The 22,228-nt window shown below is 44.8% G+C and overlaps 1 protein-coding gene across 2 annotated transcripts in view; it reads right to left on the bottom strand.

The window, feature by feature from the left end:
- The window catches only part of sema4bb (sema domain, immunoglobulin domain (Ig), transmembrane domain (TM) and short cytoplasmic domain, (semaphorin) 4Bb), a 38,367-nt gene that overhangs the window by 4,865 nt on the left and 11,274 nt on the right, over positions 1–22,228 (bottom strand). For both annotated transcript variants that reach the window (XM_062471196.1, XM_062471195.1), the window contains exons 2-12: positions 17,681–18,097; positions 9,030–9,190; positions 8,623–8,685; positions 7,904–8,002; positions 6,593–6,704; positions 6,354–6,470; positions 5,654–5,811; positions 2,419–2,600; positions 1,284–1,434; positions 422–632; positions 166–281 (exon numbers count right to left, since the gene is read on the bottom strand). In XM_062471196.1, the coding sequence (XP_062327180.1) occupies positions 166–281; positions 422–632; positions 1,284–1,434; positions 2,419–2,600; positions 5,654–5,811; positions 6,354–6,470; positions 6,593–6,704; positions 7,904–8,002; positions 8,623–8,685; positions 9,030–9,190; positions 17,681–17,801 (1,491 nt within the window). In that variant the 5' untranslated portion in view covers positions 17,802–18,097. The remainder of the gene's footprint in view (positions 1–165; positions 282–421; positions 633–1,283; positions 1,435–2,418; positions 2,601–5,653; positions 5,812–6,353; positions 6,471–6,592; positions 6,705–7,903; positions 8,003–8,622; positions 8,686–9,029; positions 9,191–17,680; positions 18,098–22,228) is intronic.

A 22,228-nucleotide genomic window follows, 5' to 3' on the forward strand; every position in this document is an offset into this window, starting at 1 on the left:
AGTAATATAAACCGAGACAGTCCAGTTCTCCGGAGAATCTCAACCTCTGCTGGCTCTGAGAGCAACATCTAACTGCAACATGCACAGCAGTGGATGCCAAGAGCTTTATGGTTCATCAACAGTTTGGTCAATATAAAAATAGCCAAAGATTTAGCTATAGCGTACCCTCTGAGAGTCTAGTTCAATATGTTGGACCGGCTGAGGCTGTGGAAACAGGGTCATCTCCTCGATGATGTGCATCTTGTCGTTGGCATTGATAGCCTTGTGCAGCTTGCCATCGTCTATGGAATGCAGAGCACAAAAGGGATATCAAGAGAGTTGTTAAAACCAAATCCCCGGGATCACAAGTCAAGATGAGGACAGAACTTCAGGACGGATCAGTTTAGAGCCGTTCTTCCCTGTTCAGATACACCTGTCTCACCTGTGCCGATGAACAGCACATCATAGGCCCTCTCCATGCCCTGGATCTTGTGCACGGCGATCTGGGTGTAACGCGCACTGCGCTTCAGCAGTAGGGGGGCGCTGCGAATCACGCTGTCCATTAGGAAGTGGTCCTTGACAAAGTTTAGAACTTTATCGGGCATGTGCAAGGACGACTGGATGCTCATTTCACGGGCGCTGTTTGTCACACACTGTGGGGTGAGAGGAGAGGAAGAAGCCATGAGTTACAAACAAAACATGAATATTTATGGAAGCAAATCATTGACAATGTTTTGAATTTTAAAAAGGCACTGAATACTCAAATTTAAACGTTAAAAGTTTAAAAGTTGTTTTATATATTTTAACTGTTAGAATTTGAGCAACCTGAATTTCCAAATTATTTTTTTATCCGTTTTTTTCACATTGAAATAAATTAATATTTCAATTTTAAATAGGTGAATTCAAAACCAAGAAGTTCGGAGCTGTTTAAATTTAAATATAAAATATTCAAAGCCTTTTAAAATTAAAAACATTGTCACTGATTTGGTTCCAGAATGCGTCTTCCAGAACCCATGAAACCAAACTGTCACCATCTCAGCCTATATTTTGGTGACTAACTGACTTCAGGAAACTTGACTGAGCTGAGATCCATCATAGGGCAGATGGTAATAATCAGTGCCAACTGGTCAAACGACCCATCATCATTACAATACATCATGAATAGAGCAGTGTTATAGTACCTACATGTACTTCAACAGGCCTGCCCCTGGGTATACTGCCCATTCCCATGTATATATATTATCAGGTTTAATTGAATTTGTTTCCATGTCCAAGTCCTAGAGGGCGCAGGGTGGGTGACTCACCGCTCCAGGGCGGGGTTCAGGGACAGGGTGGTTGTAGGTGTACCACTGCTGGGTCTCCCTGTTGACCTCACGATAGCGTCCGCTGAAGGCACGTTCCACCTGGGCCATTGTAAAGGCACAAACTGCCGAGCTGCCCGACGCACCTTTATACCTGCAATCGTGGGGTCAGATGGCTGAGAGGTTAGGGAATCGGGCTAGTAATCTGAAGGTTGCCAGTTCGATTCCTGGCCGTGCCAAATGACGTTGTGTCCTTGGGCAAGACACTTCATCCAACTTGCCTCGGGGGAATGTCCCTGTACTTACTGTAAGTCGCTCTGGATAAGAGCGTCTGCTAAATGACTAAATGTAAATGTAAATGCAATCAACAACCTGATTACACTTTTACACTTGTCATTAAGGCTACATGTGAACACATAACTTTATTATATACCAGATAGGTGAAATACACTGAGAACAACTGAGTCCAATTTCAGGCCTATTTAATGACACCTATTTTCTTTCCAGCAAGCTATTCCTCCTTTTATCTTTTACAGTCAAATGACCCTGTAAATTATATCACCCAGGTAGTGTAGTAATTTCCATAGGCAAATTGAAACAGCCACTCATTTTTGTGTGTAACAGCGTCCGAGAGAATACTGGAAACATTACCATGCAGTTGCTTACTGCATTAATCACCAAGAGATTTTCGTGACCCGGTTGAGTACACTGTTGAAACTTATTACGGCTGTTCTAACTTCTGAGGTTCAGAGTGAGAGGAGGGTGGCGACTCGCCAGAGACTGGGCGTGCAGAATACAAATGTGAAGTGACATCCAACTGTTGGTTATAGAGAGAGCCGCGTGCAGGTGGGAATTGTGTGTGCGCGTCTAGTCTTACGTGTTTCTGAGAATGTTTTAGAGGAAAACCATACAGACCCTGCACACTAAATGTGATGCAGTGCTGCAGGCAAATTAAACCAGAACCTGTCCAGGGCCATAGCTAGGCATTGCAAGGCAAGACGACATTCTAGATACATTTGTCCCTATTTAGTTGCTGGAGTCAGAGAGATTAAAGTGCTGATCATGAAATGAGATTCATAGGACGGTGCCTTTCCAATTAGTGTTCAGTAAAGCATGTCCTCTTTTTCAGCTTTCTTACCATTGAGAGGAGAAGACCCCATAGAACACCGTGTTCTCCCAGCCCTCCCCATTGGGCTTGAGAACAAACATATCCTGGATGATGTTGAAGGGAAAGCCATCGTCTGGGAGGGAACACAGGAGCTGGGTCTTCAGGAAAGTGGTCCACTTCTTCTGTAGCACCCTTTCACCTCCCTTATCCCCCTATGTACAAAGGGCATGGAAGTCTGTTAATACTATTATGGTGAATGAAAATGATTTATCAGCTGCAGTTCCTTCTCCAGCCTATAGAGGGAATGTTGGGGTGTTGAGTTGGTTTGAATAGTGTAAAATGTCCTGAACTCTTAATGAGAATACAATATGTACCCAGAGACTAGACAGATATCATGTTCTGGTGAAGGTTCATGTATAGAAAAGAATTAGAGCCTGGTATGTGTTGTGTATTTATGCAGAATCAGATGGATATTTGTACAGTAAATTAGCAGCCTTGTTGCCTTTGAAACAGACACTGCCAAATTTGTATATATATATATATATATATATATATATATATATATATATATATATATATATATATATATATATATATATATATGTATGAACTACACACATAAAATACATTGAATGTGATAGGCTGAGAACTTAAGGCACTTGAGTTCATGAGGCATCTAAAGACGATAGATAGAGGGGTCAAATAACACCAACAACACAACTTTGAACTATTGCCCAGTACCTACAGTGTGAGGGACTCCCCTAAACTGTAAAACATTACAAAACTCTGTTATCAGAGCTCTTAGCTAACACTATAAAGGAGTGGCAAAGTACTTACACCCTAACATGAGGCACTCCTCAGAAGAATCGGCCTGTGCTACACCAAAAACATGCACGACAAGTGGAGGAGGACAAAAACAACACGCCTCACCCCAAGACTGTTTGCAGTTCTGCAGACTACTACAGTATACAGCCATGGCATCAACAGCCAGAAACCTGAGGAGTGAATAAACCTACAGCACATCATAAACTGTAAAGTAAAAACTCTTAATCCTCCTCTTCCTCCTACGTCTGCCATTTAACAGAAAACAACCATCTCCTTGAATGTCGAGGTGAAACCACATGGGACTAATGCTTGGATTCTGAGGCAATTACCAGGCTGCGGTAGCCGGCCCAGATAATGAGCAGAGTACATTCCTGCTCTCTCAGCTGTCCCCTGGCATTGTTGTTCTCCAGTACAGCAGCAGCAGCGCTTTCACTAGGGGCCACCCCCCCGCCCCCCCTCCCACCCTCCAAACCACGCTAGGCCTTAACCCTTACTCTCTGTATCCATCTCTTTCCCTCTTTCTATAGAAAGAGACCAATGGGTACTCTGTACTTAAATGCTGTGTTTTTGATTTGAACTCTCCTGAGACAAAAGTGAGCTGGCCTGAGGTAAATGGGTAGAAGAGAGAGACAGTTTTGCTGTATGTTGATAAGGAGCTGGCCCCCTTGCTCTCCACTGCTCCTCATTGTGCACACCTGAATAAACAATGGAGGAAGGGAGTGGAAGGGAGGACAGGGAAGAAAAAGCAGGCAGAAAAGGAGGGAGGGAAAGAGGGAGGGTGGGAGAAACTAAAGGAGGGAGAGCCGGAAAAAAACAACAACTCTATAGCAGAGGTGTAGACGCAGAAATATGAAGTGTATGTTTCTGCCACTGCCTACAGACCTATGTTAGCACCGAGCCAGCTGGGATGGGGCCATCCTACCCGTCCCTCAGTCCTGAGTTCAGCCCCACCCTCCCCCCCACCCACTGAGGGAGTAGGCCGTTTAGTCAGCTGTTAGAGTGGGTTGTATCCTGTTTCTGTCAACACTCCCTAACCGGTTAGAAAAGACCGCAAACATACTTGCTACTGAACATGTCTAGATATTAGCATGTGGACCATGGCTTCTCACTCACTTTTTTCACATCCAGCAACCAGCTCCAACTACACAATACACTTACATAAGAAACAAAGGATGTTGTGTTTAACTTAAGCCGTGTACAGGTCTATTCTTTATAGATATGCCTTCAACAACAAAAAACGTACAATAACCCGGGTCTAATTCAATTAAATATACAAGCAGGGCGAGAATTGTGAAATAAGATGTCCCCATTAATCCACAGCATTTACAGTATATAAATGACTTCTCAGAAATGCAATCCTTCTGTGACACCTCAAAAAAACTGATTGCTATCCACCTTCCAGAGCAATAAACAAATATTTAGCGGGCTCCAATTTTCCATCTTATTGTACAGTGGATCTCCAGTGCAGTTCAGAGGAATTTCTGCCAATTACTTCCATATTTAGAACCCCCAAGGCTTGCAATTGGTTGAGAGGTGTCAGAGCGCTGAATGCCAAGCCGGAAAGTAGGAGGGATATCATTAAGCTGTCACTTAAGATTACACACTGTCCCCCCGATTATTCACATTACTGCTTCTATGAACAAACGGTTGCCGTCAATAAAGGATGCTGAGACTTTAGAGGCCTATTGGAGGTCTTGTGGACGGCAAGCAGCTCCCGATGACAGGTGAAAAGGGATACTGCCTTGGTGTCGATTGTTCTGGGTCACCAGCTAAATGAAACCGCTTATGAAAAGAGCTGAATGGGTCTAAATACTGTATGATTTAATTGATTTACTCTGAATTCTGAGATATTACAGCTGCACAGCTTGCCTGTAACAAATAGAGTCTATAGGAGATGAAAAACATTTCAAGTTGCTGTGGAGCGCTCTTGAATACTAATAATGGTTGCGGTGTGTGAGCAAGGGGGAGAGAAGAGAGCTGGGGGATTGGACTAGGGCTGACACGAGGAGAAAGATGGAGGGAGGGAGAGAAGGAGAGATGACAAGGCAGAGGAGAAAGATGGAGGGAGGGAGAGAAGGAGAGATGACAAGGCAGAGGAGAAAGGAAGTGGAGGTGGATTCCAGAACGAGAAACCCGAATCTGCAGTGTGAAATTGTCGTTGGATCAACTCCCACCTAGATATGCGAACACATAGTCAAACAAAACACACAGTGCGTACACAGACAGCTACATATTTCCACTTCTAACACTCGTACACACACATCGTACCATACCATGTTTACAGCCTACATGCCTTATATGTGCTTTCACACAGACACGCCTTTCTCTGGTTTAGGTAGGATTGTACTGGGATTAGAAGGAGGAGGAAGGGCTACTGTGCGTGTCTTGGTTTGACCAGGCGGTTACGTACGATGCCCCACGCCCTCCTTGGGTGTCTTACCTTACACACGCGAGCGATCCGTGACACAATGGTGTTGTCAAAGAAATCAAACTCCTTTCCAGCCTCGCTGAAGAAAAAGTAAATCTTGTCATCGTCGCCCACAGGGTTTCCGGCCGGCTGGCTTTCCTGGAGGTAAGCCGACCCCACAAAGGCTGGATCTGGAAAAAACAAGTCTTTCAGTCAAAAGACAACGTTTAGGACAAACAAAAACTAAGCACGTCAATCATGTCCTTTTATGGTCCACCGTGTGAGGGAACAATACAGTCTAAGTCTCTGCTTTTGCTCACAACAAAGGGTTAGGTTTGGAAACTGTGAGCCTCAAACTGGCTTGAGACGGTTTCATTCTGGACAAGTCAACAAGGAGGCCACGGGGATATGGCATCCTCTGTATAATTGTACTCAGATGCTAGTGGGCACTCTGCATGAATTATCCTGAGATCAAAAGACAAGAGAAGTCTTAATTGTGAGTAAAGTGCAGCTTGCTGTGAATTCAAATGTTGCAGGCATCTTGTTTTGATGTGCATACGCTGTGACTGATAGTACCCGCAATTTAAGGAGCTTGTCTTTGCGCTATGCTCTACACGCATTAGAAAATGGTCTCGCTAATGATCGCTACTTTTAGAGCCCTATCTTCTTTCCTGGATAGACTGGAGATGTGCAGGGAAGCACATCAGCCGTCTTTGATGACAAACATCTTTACCTTGGAGCCAGTTCAAAGAGTTTTCTGTTTTCAGAGCAGTGCCAGGACCTAGGCTCTTGTAAATCACTGGTTCGTTTCCCTGGAAATTGCTGACCGTGCCCGCGTACAACTCTCCATCTGAAACACGACACAGGAAGAAAATCAACAAGGGGGGAAGTCCCTTGTTTTCAAGCCAACAGATCTATATTTAGTTATTTGTCTCGTGGGTATGGGAGCGCTGTATGTCCCGTGGTGCTCACCGACTATTATGGCGGTGGATTTATACTCTGGGTTGAAGGGGCATCTGCTGCGTCCGTCCTCCATCACCACCTCCCCTGTGTCATCCCGCTCCAGAGAGAACGTAGATGTGTTCTACACACAAGCAGACAGCCACAACATATGCATTAGCAATAATATAAAACAAAAGACAATCAAATTAAATGTATACCTATGATTGAGTTAACTTCCCAATTAATGTGTGGCAGTGCTTAAGTATTCCGTTTTGTTCCCATTTAGTGACATTTAACGAAATAAACAATTTCCTTCGCCAGGATCTTGCTTAAACCCCATAAATCTGACTGTCTACTAACGACCCTGCTCTGAACTAAGTGCTGTCTCAAATCCTCTGGATCGTGTCAACATTCTGATGTTGAGGCCAAGCAGTTCAGACAATCTAGCTTGAAGGATGCCTCTGGAATCCTGCTTCAGGACCTTAAGTCCTGCCAGAGACTATTCATTCTGCGCAGATCCCATATGATTTCTTCACTGTGACGTCAAAGTTAGTCCCCCACTTAGTTCCCGGGATTCAAACTAGATCTCTACAACTTGATTTCCTCCTGTCAGGAAACGAATGTCACTGCGTAGTGACTGATGAGGCTCTCTCTTCCTCCCTATGTACTTGATCTAGACACAAACAACACCGCTTTCTGGCTTCTCTGCTTTCCAATCACATTAGTGCGAGACAGACCTCTCACCCCTTGTTGACTTATTTCTGCTAAAGTGCTTCAACAGCATTTGGCCACACTCTCACAGCAAGAGCTCCAGCACAGTCATGCCAGATCATTTAAAAACGAACAGAAATGGGATTCCCAACACCCCCGTACAAAGATGTGGCATTTTAACTTACTGAAGTTGAGTGAGAAAAAATCATGGCTTTCACTAGCCCCTTTTTAATCAAAGATCCCACTCGAATGCCATTAAGAAGACCCATCCTTAAGGCGGCGTTGTTTGTTTACACTGAACTAAACAAAGGCGGCATAATCCTGTCCCATGTGTGATTTTAGATTGCAAGCCAGCGTTCCGGAATCAGAGGTGTCAGTGTGTGTAGTCGTCATGCCAGCTCTCACTTCACATACACATCGATTCAGCTTTGTGAAAACCTCAGCTGCCGGCTTAATGCCAGTAAAACAAAGACCCAACATTACGGTTTTGTAACTTTTATACAAAACTGCGAAGTGGCGTAAAGGTGCCACATTCATGCCTCAAAAAGGCAGTGTAAAAGGGGCTACTGATTGTTTGAGGGATAATCAAGATGCTGCAGTAATCAGCAAAGAGGAGGATGCTCTACTTACTATGTATGCACAGACGGGACTGAAGGCGTATGTGCCACACACATAAAGATGCGTGCTGTTCAGGCGCAGCAAAATCTTGATGTAATTGAAGCAATCAGTCTGGATCAGAAACAAGAAGAAGAACATCAGTCTGGACTGTGTAGGGGAGAAAAACACGGAACAGAATGTCTTTGAATGTTTTAATTTTATCCAGCGATGAAGTGCATTTATTTAAATAGGGCCGGGAGTTTTTCTTCCTGTACAATTTAATGTATGTATATAAACGATATGGCCCACATTTCTACCTGAGACAGAAAAAACTCCCCCACAGAAACATGTGTCAAGTTATTGTAATTAACTTCCAAATCCAGGCACTTGGCCACTAAGCTTATGATGGACCTTCCCAGAACATATTGTTCAAGGCGAAACCATCTGGTGGGAGGACGGGAGGACAGCAGAACAGACAGCAAACAGCAACATGTTGCAACCAAAGACCTACACTTCCCACATGAGCCATCACTGAGCATGCACAAATGAGTCTGTTTCTACTTGTTGAAACAGTGGTTTTCTTCTGCTGTCAGGCGCTCTTATCCAGAGAGACTTACAGTAAGTACAGGGACATTCCCCCCCAGGGCAAGTAGGGTGAAGTGTCATTTTTCACGGTCCGGGAATCAAACCGGCAACCTTCTGATTAATAGCCCAATTCCCTAACCACTCAGCCATCTGACCCCCTATATTACCTGCAGATTCTTCCCCTTGAAGCTGCACTCTTCTCTCTTCCCTGCAGGGGTGTCCCATGTCAGCTGCAAAGAAACATTCAACGTTAGTGAGACATAGGAACTTGGCAAACCCGGTCATTCCTCTCATTTAAGTTGTGCCATCCGGCACTATGAGCTGTGAGGATTTGACTGTTACAAAAGGTTCCCTGAACTGCACCATAATAGAACATGCAGTACTAATATGTGATGAGTAATTTACTGCAACCAAGTAAGAGTAAGAGGTAAGAGTTGTGCCTAGGCATCCCCACTTCTGAATTTACACGCACACACACGCGCGCACACACACACACACACACACACACACACACACACACACACACACACACACACACACACACACACACACACACACACACACAGACTCTTACACTCTTCTGCAGCTTGGTCTTGCTGATGTCGGAGAGGCTGAGGGCGAACAGGGCCTCCCTGGCTCCCACATACAACGTGTCGTCTTCCTGGCTGAGCAGGAGGGAAGTGTAATTGAAGACGCCGTCTTCGGAGAACCTCTTTGCTGACCTTTCTTTTGCATCTGCACACAAAAGGGGGAAATGATTGGACAGAGTCCTCGTCAACTGGCAGAAAAGACCATCAACTAACAGGGTCACACTTTACACACACGCACATACAGACACACGGATGCAAATGTTTGTACACATGCGGGTGCCAACTGTCATTACAGCAGTAGGTGCTATAGCAGATACTGTACGGATCTTGAAAAAAAACAGCAACACAAACGCCCATCCAACAGGGGGCAGTCATCTTGCTGGCACTGAGCATGCGGGGAGGTCCTACAATGAGACGTCAGCTCTGTGGGGGACACCCACTAGCACCAGGAGGACCACTGATTTGTAAGCCAACAAGGCGAGTCAAGTACTTCCTGTCCTGGCGTTCTTTTGGAATGCTGGCAGTATGGTCAATGTCCCCTCTGATGGAAGAGAGAGCACTAAATCTCTGTCTGACACCCTTTTAAAATTGTTCTTTGTGCAAAGACTAACGAGTAACTCTTTCCCACGTCACTCTGCCCTGCAGCCTCAGAATTTTTAGATAAAACACTGAGAAATATTCATCTGCAGTAGATCACTTTTGCTCTCTCTGGTTTGCTTTCTCTTACTGCTTCGGAACATGTAGCTTTGGCCTCAAAATTAAATAGTGCTTCCACGTAGCTGCTAAAGTGACCCTGACTAAGTTTTCTAGTACTTCCAATAGGACATTGATGAAACTTGCTTTTCAAGATCAGGTAAAATTGGAAAACGGATGGATTTGAAATTCAGTTCAAAGACCTAAGAAAGACAACAAAGAGATAGCGCCCCAAAACATGGGCCACCCCGAGACCTTAAGTTCCAGCACAGATGTAGGCCCTCTGGAAAAACATTTGCAGAGTTGAGGGGCCCAGCCCTGGTTGGAGGAGATGTTATCACTCAGCCTCATATCAACAGAACTACAAGAGTATCCTTACAGCTCTGTAACTGAGAAGCCTACATACAAAAGAGAAAGAAGACAAAAGCTGGATAGAAGCTCATGTTTGTGTGTCCAGTACTTGCATGCATCATGCCCTTTGCATTCTTTGCATCTCTGGAAATGTTTATCCAAAGTCTACGACTCCAAACACATTCAAAAGCCTTTACGTGCTACACAAACTAAACGACTTGGGTCATGGACTCTATTTGCTTGTCCAAGTAGATTCTTGACTCATATTTGAGGTCATAAACACCAATATTTGCTGCTATAAATCTGTTTACAAGCTTTCCCCCACATAACAACCACCAAATTGAATAGAGATTTTTAGACTTCTGAGAAAGAAAAAGAGACACCAGCATGAAGTGTATCTGTATCACTCCAGGTGGTGCATTGGCCTCTTACACAAATGGACCTAATAAACTGTAATAAACGTTTACAATCGAGGACTTAAACTTTTCAGCATGCTTGCAAACAAACAGATTGAAATCTTGAGGCAGTTTGGCATTAGAAGTCTTTGGTGATCTAGTTCAGCCCAGCTGTGCAAGCCACAATCATGTCGAAAAATCTAATATAAGCTCCTCAGATCGTCACCTCCTCTCTGTTTTGTAACCATTGTGACATCTGGAGCCAATGAGAAAGAGGCCAGCCATTAACATCAGAGAGGGTGAGGAGGAAAGACAGGATATGGAATTAAAAGACTTCCTATTTTCATACTGAGCCATCCAAAAAAAATAAAAAGATATCCCAGGGAAGTAAAGGGTCGTCTCAGTGGGTTTACTTCAAGGTAAATCTAGTCTGTTTAAATTCCCTTAGCCTTTATGATTGTGAGAGATGAAGCTTTATTCAAGTTATAAAAAGCCATATTCGGTCCTGGTGGAGGCTGTAGACAGCAGACAAAAGGGTGCCCCATCTTTGCATGACAGGGGAGACATATCATAGACCCGTCTGCCATTACTCCCAAGGGTTAGACCCATTCATTCTGAGCATGGGCAGTCCAAGCACAGCATATTAAAACTCCTTGACATGAATCACAGTGACATCCCGCAAGACAAACAAAAGAATAACAAGACGAAGAGAGTGAACTTGAAGGCAATAAAACTTTTACTTTTTACTCAGGGAGCAGACCTGGGGCATTTCTTCATGGGGGAGGGGGGCCATCAGAAGAAAATCATTGTGTGAGGAGAACAGCAATTTTCTGACTGCAGTCCAGAGAGTTTATTGATATGGTATGACTTAGCATAATGCCTTTATTCTGGCAGCAGCAAATGCAGTTCAAAACAGTTGTGTTTTCGAAATTGCCAGCCTGGTCTACAGTCAGACTTCAACTTCTGAATGTTCAAACATTCTTTGGCACAGTGTTTCATTTGAGCACTTGTGTGTTCAGACACGCCTCTGGCTGAATGCAAGGTGTCTATCGAGAGCTCCAGCAATTATAGGCCATGCTGGCCAATTCACACTCAGGCTCCAGCTCCATTCATCACTGGGCTGTTTAATCAGCTGCCTGTCCCCAAGTAGGACCCAAAACCGCTGATAGAACACATCACACCCTCAGTCCATGTGTCCTCGCTAGCCTCTTACCACAGTAGTGCCTTCATGCAACTCTGAGCTAACGAGAGACTGGACCAACACTCTGGTGTTTTTTAAGACCGGTGTATATTGGCTCACAACTCAATAAAACATCAGCACTACAAGCATGCTGAAGGAAACTGTTTCAACTGAAAGTAATTCTGCTGATGGCTGTAAATACCCATAAGTGATCCATTAGGTTAAATTAATTTAGGTGATGATCTAGGCTTTCAATATTTTTTCATTTGTATCAAACGCTGTGTGCTTGGGGGTTCATGGTTGTAAGTGAGTACATCATCTTTTTTTGCTTATTCGACACTGAGGTAACTAAGACATCACCACAGAGTGCCAACTCGCCAACAGCATCTCGCTGGCTAATAAAACAATGCCAGCCCTTTGCATGGCATCATATATCACGTCTGTCAGAGGGGGACTGAAATTACCTCTACTTGTTGAGTTTAAGAGCATGCCAAGGAGAGGTTGAATGGCGGTTTTGTAGGTGGACGCCCGCCCTCCGGCTCCTAAAAGACTGCCCGTAAACATGCCCCAGATTTACTAAAGCAACACGAGCCAAGTCACAAGGCAAGGGGCCACTGGGGACAAATGGGGCAGGCTGGGAAAACAGACCAGTAGAGCGAGGGAGAGGACGGGAGAGGAGAGAGACAGGGAGCGGAGGTGAAGACAAGTGGACGCTGGGTGAAGGGCAGTGCCTTGCACCACCATTATCCATCATAGCACATTCTCACTCACACACACACCCTTTGCACACAAGTTCATTGGAAAGTTTAGAACTAAATGCATTTAGATGGCGTGTGTCTTTAGGTATAGCTCAGTGGTAAAGCATTTGATTGCAGATCAAGAGGCTGCAGGTTAAAATGCCCCTCTGTATATTGTTTTGCATAAAGCATCAGCTAAATAAAATGACATGAATCTTCAGGTGGATTTGACTGTAGTTCAAACCAACACGGAGTGTGTATGGTGTGTGTGCAGGGTGATAAATAGTGAACTGGCACAGTTAAAAAGGTTTTGTCCACCATGGATGTTTGTCCCGGATCCTTCTAGTCATCCTCACCAGCTAGCCAACAGGGCTAAACACTGGTGTCTATGCAGAGGTCGCAGACCTTTGGCAGGTGGGCAAATTGGGTGAGAAGGGAGCAGTGTGTTGTGCTGTGTTCCACCAAGAGTCAGGGGCCGTGCACAGATTTAATAAGGAGGACTGTGAGTGACAGCTCAGTGCCAGGCCAAAGAGAAAGAGAGAGAGAAAGAGGACACAGAAATGAAGCAGAACAGGAGGGGCAACATAGCCAGCCATCATTCAGCACGAGCACAACAAAGGCACCTTTTAAAAGGCAATAGAAATGATCCTAATAACACCAAAATTATGGGTGGTACATTGATAAAATAAAGGGGGCTGGGAGCGAGGGGCAGCTAGTGTCTGTCCATCTGCACTGAGAAAGCTGCAGCTCACAGATAAGAAGCGGAGATTGACAGTCTTTAAATCCACTGTTTGCTTTGTGAGGTGGATTATACAGCACCAGAGTTAATGGTGCCTTAATGTCCTGACTGCATACATGCAGACACACACACGCATACACACACCCAAGGTTGACAGGTGTAAAGCAACCAAACAAAAGATGAGGTAAGCCCATAAAACACTGGCACCCCCAACTAAAGAGTAGAGAACTGAGGATAAAACTGAGCTCACAGGACTATAATTATCATCCTAAGGAGGCAGTTCTGGAGCGGATGGAACCTCTCCACTCTAACCAGTTGAGCTATGGTGTGAAGCAGTCTTGGGCTTTTGGGGGCGTGTGATCAGGCCAGGCATGTTGTGGGGGGGTGTACCCACATACTCAGCCATGGGTGAGGAGAGACAGATATGCACTCTGATCAAGCCCTTATCTGAATCATGCTGGATCATAGTAGTGTTATGATGAAACCCACATCCTAGAGTCCTGAGTGGGTGGATGAAAGGCAAGATATCCAAGGGTGAAAGATGTTGCCTAAATTGAACATGCGGACTCCAGCTAAGTGCATCAGTATAACAAACCCAGTTGGCATTGTTTATGGTTTAGATTCACCGTGATAAAGCATACGCACAGTGCTGCTACTAAATGTGTGTGTTCCTCGAGTTTACGTGGAGGTGTGTGTGTGCGCGCCTGTGTGAGCTCTTGGTGCTGGTGGTTTTCCGAGTGCTCTCACTCTGGATGAGCGTGTGCTCAAGGTCCCGGAGAGGAGTGACCACTACAGCATGAACACAGGCCCTTCAGCACCATCCTCTCATATCTCTTGAGAGGTCCTTGATGGGAGGAATGCATTGGCGCGCTGGTGCCGCGGCATCTCCCAGCACCAGTCTCAGTCGAAAAATAACAGAGTAGCCGTGATCAAACACATAGGGCTGTGCTTGCTCATGCTCTACACACGCCTGCGTACGCTCGCACATGCCTAAAAGATAACCTCTTCACATAGAAGAGGAGGAGGTGCGTTTGTTTACATCCAGACCATATGGCGCTTCTGTCAGAGCGATGGTTCGGAGTGAGAGGACTGGGTGAAATATAAATGGCTGTAGAACAGCGAAGTATACAGGTTCACACACAGGCCAAGGGAGCGGCCAAGGCAAACACTCCCTCACTCCCACCCATCAACACACACACGCTCGCGCATGTGTGTTGGAGGAGCAACAGGGCATCTGGAGTGCATAAACACAGCAGAGTAGGAGGACAGCCTCTGCAAGCGTCATTATGAAAGAAACATAGACACCCTGTGTTTAGGGAACTGGTGGGTGTGTGTTTTTCTCAGTGGCCTAGAGCCATTAGGATTTCAAGACGAGACACGGCCATCACGACAGATGATGGGTCCTGTACGCCTGTAGCTGGAGCATTGCAAAAGCAGGTATGTTATTGTTTGTCTGGAAGAAAGCCATCTCAACTCCAACAAATATTGTTCCATTGGAGGGTGACGGAAAAGTAGTCAACCATTATGCATTGGCATCCAACACAACAGCCTCGTTGCAAAGCTGGCTCATCCCAACTGTCATGGTGGCTTTGGGCTCTCAAGCCCAGAACACCTAAGCACCCATTGTTTCCAGATTTCCCATAATGCACCTCCCTCATCTGACCACGTCCACGTTTGTAAAGTCTCTCTGAGAGGATCTCTGTCGCAAATCAGACACAGACATGCCGACAGACACACGGACGCGTAAGAACAAGCTAAAAAGCCTTTTATAAAATGGTGAGGGTTATTGTGGGTATGTTGTCGACTATGATGTATGGCTCCTACCTGAAGCCATTTAATAAGTAGGGCTTCGCCGAAGCAGTCAAATCAATTTCAATGCAAAGTCCTTTCATCACTATGAAAATATATGCCAGGGCAAAATAAACTGCAGACTGTATAGACACTCACTAGACTGTATTAAATGCAACGTAGCATTACATTATTATTGTTTCAAATCATTTAAATCCTCACCATTATGCAGACAAGAGAGGAATTGCAACAGTGGTATTCGGCATTGATATGTATTAATGTATGACCAAGCAGTTTCTTTTTCCAATCTGGCATTTCCAACCCCAAACTGTAACATTTTAGGACATTGTCTGAAATAATACATTTTCAAACACTTTCCTTAAGGCATGGATTTGAATAATCCAATAAAATATACCGCAGTATTGTAATTCCATTCTATTGTTGGCCGCTTCTGCAGGCTTTCTGAGTGCCACCTTTGCAGCCAGCCACAGACAGCTTGTCTTTCAGGATCAGCAGGCGTGTCCTTGCTGGGGTTTAGGTGAGCATCGGAGCATGTCTAAAACCTCACGAGTATCTGGCCTGACCCCCCTCTCACTGCATCACAATCCACAGGCAAGGTCATTGGATTTGCATGCATGAGAGAAAGCACATCATATCCAGCGAACATGGACCCAATGTGTATGTACAGCAGTGGACCGCACACTGTGCATGCAGGACATGCTTGGTCATTTGGTCTTCACGCTGTTGGAGACATCCTGATTTATTTTCTTAACAGTTCCAGGCCATTTCTGCATCCGTGTGAATTCCTGAGCTATCATTAGCCTCCATCCAGTCGTCACGTTACAAATACATGTCTGTGTCCAGTTTAGTTCAACAGGATCTAAACGGGCATCGCTTGTGGGATAGCATGGATTAGCAGTGGCTACAGTACACATCGAGCCCGGTTGTAGAGTCCACGGCCGAGTCCCATGATCTCCTGGTCTGTCTCACTGCACACTAGAGCTATAATGAGAAGCAGACCAACATTCCCACCATAACACCCACAAAACCTCCTCTCATTACGCATGGAAGATTAGCCCGCTCATTAGGAGCTGGGCTGGGGGGAGAAGTGAGGCTTTCCAGAGGGGAAAGGAACTCCCAGTTGAGGAAGGGACCCTTTTCTCTCTCGAAAGAATACCAAAGGTCCCCTTTTCTTTTGGGACTTCACAAATGAACATGGGGGCTGGAGGACGATTTCCCATTTCACATGTTGAGCCTCTGTGGGCCAGTTGGAGAATGGAAAGGAATTTACATAGTACACACACACCAACGTCACTAATGATTGGTTCATGCTCTGGCTCCTCATTACACAAAGCTGCTTGGACTAAGGGAGTAAACATTTAGGGTAGCCTGAAATCAGCATCACTAATGTTGGGCCAGGAATTTTACTGGCAAGTACATCTTAGAGAATTATATGAGACTGCCTATTTTACAGAATGTTTATCATATACATAAATATAAAACAACCACAGATGTATTTACTGAAATGTATGAAACGCAAAAACTGGTTGTCTGGACTGGTAAAAGGCTGACTAGTGGGAAAAGTAACTACAACACCAACATTTAGAAAAACACCAAACATCTGACAACCTATTCATTTTACTTGACACTTACCTCATTTAGGTCTTAAATAATAATAATTCTTTCAGAGAGCATGCTTCATGCTTGTGTAAGGATCCCTCTGAATGCCATTGCCATGCTGATTTTGTAGGCTGGCAGGTGAGTGAGATAAGCCTTAAGAGCCTTTAAGGAGATGGGTGCGAGCAGAGACAGGTAGACATCGCTTTCTACACCAAGGGTGGTCATGCTTGCAGTACACCCGCATACATGCTGCCTTATCAGGCTTCCAAAAACAAGAGTTGGATGATGGGCCTTTTTTGTCCTGTAACAAACCCCTGAGCTAGCTCTACAGCTGTACGGTTTCACCAGTCACAGTTAAAGGCATAATAAACTACCGATATGGCTGTCTTTGTTGACATTGCCCTGAAGAGCATTTAAAACAGCCCATCAATTTACACGTTCACCCACAGCCGAACAGCTGCCTCCATTTACTCGAGTTTTCCGTCGTTCGTCAAACTCGCATTATACATCAATCAATTAACATAGCTGTTCCTCTTTCCTACATAAACAAGCTTGAGAGGGGGGAAAAAACTGAACACAGACACTTTTTAAATGACAAATACCTAATTCAAGGTTATAATATAAATGGAAAGAGCAGTGGAGTGTGTGGAATAATTATACATGATGGAGTCGGGTGCAAATAGGCCCCTCCCCACCCCCCACGAAAAGGACCTTCTACTTTACGTGCCAGAGACGGCATTCATTAATTCCGCAGACAAATTGGTGTGCTCAACTAAGCATTATGAGAAGGCCATTAGCAGTAAGGGACAGGCATGCATGGGATGTGGAGCCAAAACAATACTTGTTATTTCACTATCCTCCAAATGCATGGTGGGAAAATAGGCTTCAAGCTGTTCCAGTTGTGTGTTTGTGTACCGTTTGCATTGAGTGTGTTCACCTGCCTAACACTAATCACATGTTTATGTGTCCTGATTATGTGACCTTTGTAGTGCAACAGCCTATGGGCGTCACAAGGTCTTGAGTGCACTTTGGGACTAAGGCGTGTTTTAGTGCAGAGGCACTATGTCACCAATAGGGGCACTAAAACAATAAGTATTTATAGCAAATGCAAATAGCGGATATGGTTACTTACTGTAAGGGAAGCTGATACGAGGAGTGACATCATCTTCAGTGGCAGAAACTGCTCTGAGGCATCCTACCAATAGCAGCATAGCGGCCAGGGTACACAGCCCAGCTGAGGCTATTGTCTGCATGGTTCCTCTGTCCTGTTGGGTAGCACACAATGTTGCTCTTTCAGGATTCCCTGGAAGTCATTAAGCTCTTCTTCACTTCAGTGCTTATTTTCTTGCTCCTCTCTTCCTGGGCGGGTGGGGTGGGGGGGTGGGCAGGCAGTAGGGCGTCCTTGACTTTCTCCTCAATTGTTCTCCAATTCTGGTTGGTTGTGTGGATATAGCCGATATCTGGACCCAGGGAAGGCTCCGGATGTTATCCAAATATACTTCTTCAACCTCTCTTAGTACCCATTCAGCAACGCTGCATCCTGTGAGATCTGCAGAGAGAAAAATATGGCATTGTAATTTGATTATTTGTCACAGTGCTATATATTCACATATGTTCCAGCTAATCTAAGTTGGTATCAGAGATCAGGATGTATAGTATATGATGGGTTTCAATTTCAGCAGTAGCCAGAATGTATTCCAACAAATATTCCATTTGTTGTTAGAACTCCCGTGTCATACAGTTGTTTAGTACTAAAGTACCTCTGGTAAATAAACTGCCAATTTGCTACAGAAGTCCTGTTTAATTAGACTGCCAAAAAACCTTCATACGATATCATTGAGAAGATGACATGGCAGTGTTGGCTCTCATTTGCAGAGACATGGCAGGGAAATTAAAGAGCCAACCAACCATCTAGACAAGACTCTGTAATTTATCTCAAAGGCACAGACTGAACACAGCTGCTTGAGTTTTATTGCCCTCGATATGTGAGAGTCAGAACATGTACTGTAGATGCTGAGCTCGGAGCTTCTTGAAAAATGTTTATTTAAAAACTTCAAACAGATTTTGCCCATCTGTCCCAATGCTGTCTTTGAAATATATCAGGAGGTTGCCCATTGTACTCCTTCGAGCGTTATAAAAAGGCAAAGCAGCTAACCCACGTAAAATAAACTGGTGATATGTCACACAAAATATTTTATAAACAGGTCATTCTGTTTTATAACATTGTTGCAGGTGGAACCGCTAGAATGGGATATTCTTGTGAAGCAGGGGACACGATGTAACATAAGAACTCTTTGATTACCGTCTTTCTAAGAGACTGATGTCCAGAACTTCCTTCCCTTGAGTCAGCTACACCCCCTTCTCTAACTTCAATGTCCTCTGCTTCTTTCCGAGAATCACATAGGTAATTAAGTTTTGTAAGTTAACACAGTGCGATCCGCATGTGAGGTAATGACATTGCTACAACACCTACTAAGACCTAATTTAAACGTTTATGGTCTCGAAAAAGACCAATGACACAACACAGGAGTCCACTGTCGGGCTGTCCCTGGCTGTATGGTGAGTCCTTAGGGGACTTCCAAAAATGTAAACAACCTTGAAACACTGGAGAAACCAGGACAGAGGATTTATGACACTGTCCCCACATTCCCAGTTGGGCTGGCTGAGTGACTGACTGAGTAACTAGCTCGCTGGGTGACTGGCTGGCTGGGTGACTGTCTCAATGATGGGAGACAGGCTGTCTTGCTGAGGACAGTGTGGTACACAGAGCAGGGGTCACTCCGGTTCACACACCTTGTCAGTCAAACAGCTGGTTCCCATGGTAATGCAAAGACCCTCCTATCACCTCTCTGGTCACACCTCGGCCCATCTAAACACCATCTTACACCGTTTCTCCAGGCTAGGAGGCTAGGCTCTGTTTCTGGTTCTCTCCCCTACCTTAGTCTGGTCACTGTCCTCTTGGGTGAACTGGCTGTAAGCCAGTAAGTGTCACCCGGCACTTTCACGTCAGCAGACTGTGATTCCCACTCTGATCCAGTGAGGCAACAGGGGACTGATGATAGGATCCATGTATCCCACCCCCCCCTCCATGGCTCGGTGTGGGTCCAGCAGCAGCTCCAGCCCAGGGGAGGAAGGACGAGGGGGAAGGGAGAAGGACCAGCCTTGCAAGGCAGCTCAGTGTGCGTCACACCAGACCTCCCTGTTCCCAGGACACAGACTTACATAACCCAGTTTGTTCAAGTTTCATGCCAAGTTTTAAGGAGTTTTTAAGGCTCGTCTCTGAGGGGTAAGTGGTGGGGTATGGGGCCTGAACTAGCTAAGTATTAATGTAAGAACTTTAAAAATGTACTTCATTACTAGTATCAGTACTGACGGTTTCACTGATACAAAATATCACTAAGTGCAATTATTTCAGACAAAATCTTGCAATATCTTTTATCAAGAACTGATCACCTAATGACAATGATATCCTCTATTACTATCATCATCATCATCATCATCATCGAATAGAAAACATACATTTGCTAAGAAGATCCACACCTTCAGGTTCTTTAAATGTACATTTTATGCCTTGAGTGTACTCTATTTTATTTAGGCCGCAGACACTTGACATGCTTAATAATAAATTAAAGATATTTCAGTATAAACAGCCCCTGCAGCAGTTTGGGAAACTCATTCTCGGGGGAATCCAAACCATTTGATGACTCATGATAAAGATGCCTCAGGTTTACATTACAGACCCGAGCACCGGCAGGGGTGGAGTGGGGCACTCACGACTCTCAGGTATGATCACAGGCCTGTTGCTAGATGTGACACCAGGGGGACTGTCAACAGTCCTAGTGAAAACTCACTGGTAAAGAACTAACAAAGTCAACCCATTTTTCTTGAATAATGACTCACATCCAACACCACCCACATAACTTCAACAACAACAGTTCCTACAGCATGGAAGGCCTCTCTGGCCCAGCACCTATCTGCTTAGCCAGGAGTGGGCCTCATTTCTGTGGAGGGCCAATATGGTGCCATGTTGCTTGAGGGTATAGCCTCATCAACCATTTGACCGTCTCCCCTGAGATTCCGTATTAATACCAGCATCTGTTAGCCTGAGGAGGAGTATCAGACACATTAGGCCATACTTAGATGGGTGGTGGTAAGTTCACTAAAGAGTGAGCGGTCCGAGTGCCAACCAAGTAGGACGTCTTTAATGCCACAGACATAAATGAACTCCATGCTACACCTGGTGCTACCAAATATTCAGTGACTCATCTCTTGATTAGTCTTTAACTTCTCTGAAACACTTGTGAGAATAATCAGCTGTTCGCCCGGACTCTGTGTTGAGTAAGTGTACCCCTCACAGGAATCAAACCCAGAACCTTCTTCCTGTGAGGCGACAGTGCAAGATACTGAGCCAGCAGGCCACACTAATAAGTAAGAGAGAGGAGTGTTCCAGTGAGGTTAGCTTGGGAGGGTTAAACAGTTATTTACATACAGACATAGATCCTTTTCTAGGAAGATATTGGACTTTCGGCTGGGCAGACAAACCCACAGCAGGCTAGTATGGAAGCAGGAGGGTCTTTAGTCTGTTCTAGTAACTAACGCTACAGACTTCCCACGTATCTGTGGACTGGAATGGGAGAGCAGAGAAGAGACTGCAGAGACAGTGTTCCAAGCACCAAAGCAGACTCCTGAATCATTCAGGACTGGGTTAAAAATAAACAGAGAACTCCCTTCAGCAGCAGCTTCAGCATGTGTTTCCCAAGCTGGCAAAGCTCATAGTAAATTCATCACACTGGATCTTAAAGAGATCAAACAATTCCAAAGCATGAATCAGCAAAATACAGGGAGAATATGGGCCAATGATGATGATGCATTCAACATTGACGATTCACTGTCAACATCTTACACACTTTTGTACACATTGCATCCTACCATAAAATCTCAGTGACTCCAAAACAAAGTCTAAGCTCTAACGGTATAACATTTAGTCATTTTGCAGACGCTCTTATCCTGAGCGACTTACAGTAAGTACAGGGACATTCCCCCGAGGCAAGTAGGGTGAAGTGCCTCGCACAGGGCACATCATTTTGCACGGCCAGGAATCGACCTGGCAACCTTCAGATTACTAGACCGATTCCCTAACCGCTCAGCCACCTGACTCCCTATAACAGGGTGCAAGTAGGCCACATCAACCAAGGTGCATATATATAGGTCACGTTGTTTAGATTGTAGATGACATCAGTAACTCGTCTCCAGGATATCTTCTCAAAGCCCTCCTACTCTAGTCACAAGTCTGGTTGCCAACATCATCATTTTGTACTAAATAGATGCATCCATAGGAGCGTGTACATTTTGTTCAAGCAGAATTTCCGTTTTGCTAAACATGCCAGTTGGATAAAACTCTGGAACTCACTTCAGCAGTAAGGAATGGAGAAAAACAATACCGCAAGTGAAACTGAACATCACAGGAACTTTCATAAACCACAACTAATGTTATTTCTTTGTTCTCTAATTTGAATTCTACCCTCCAGGTAAAACTGCTCAATCTTGGCTCCACAGTCTCCATATCAAAACACAATAGACAGGGTTTGAACTCCTGGTAGTGGAAACCTTCTCAACAAAATCCCAAACCAGCCTTTATAACAGAGTCCAGCTGCTCAATTCAGATTCAGGAATACTTCAG

This window comes from Osmerus eperlanus, chromosome 10, assembly GCF_963692335.1.
Source record: "Osmerus eperlanus chromosome 10, fOsmEpe2.1, whole genome shotgun sequence".
Lineage (NCBI taxonomy): Eukaryota > Metazoa > Chordata > Actinopteri > Osmeriformes > Osmeridae > Osmerus > Osmerus eperlanus.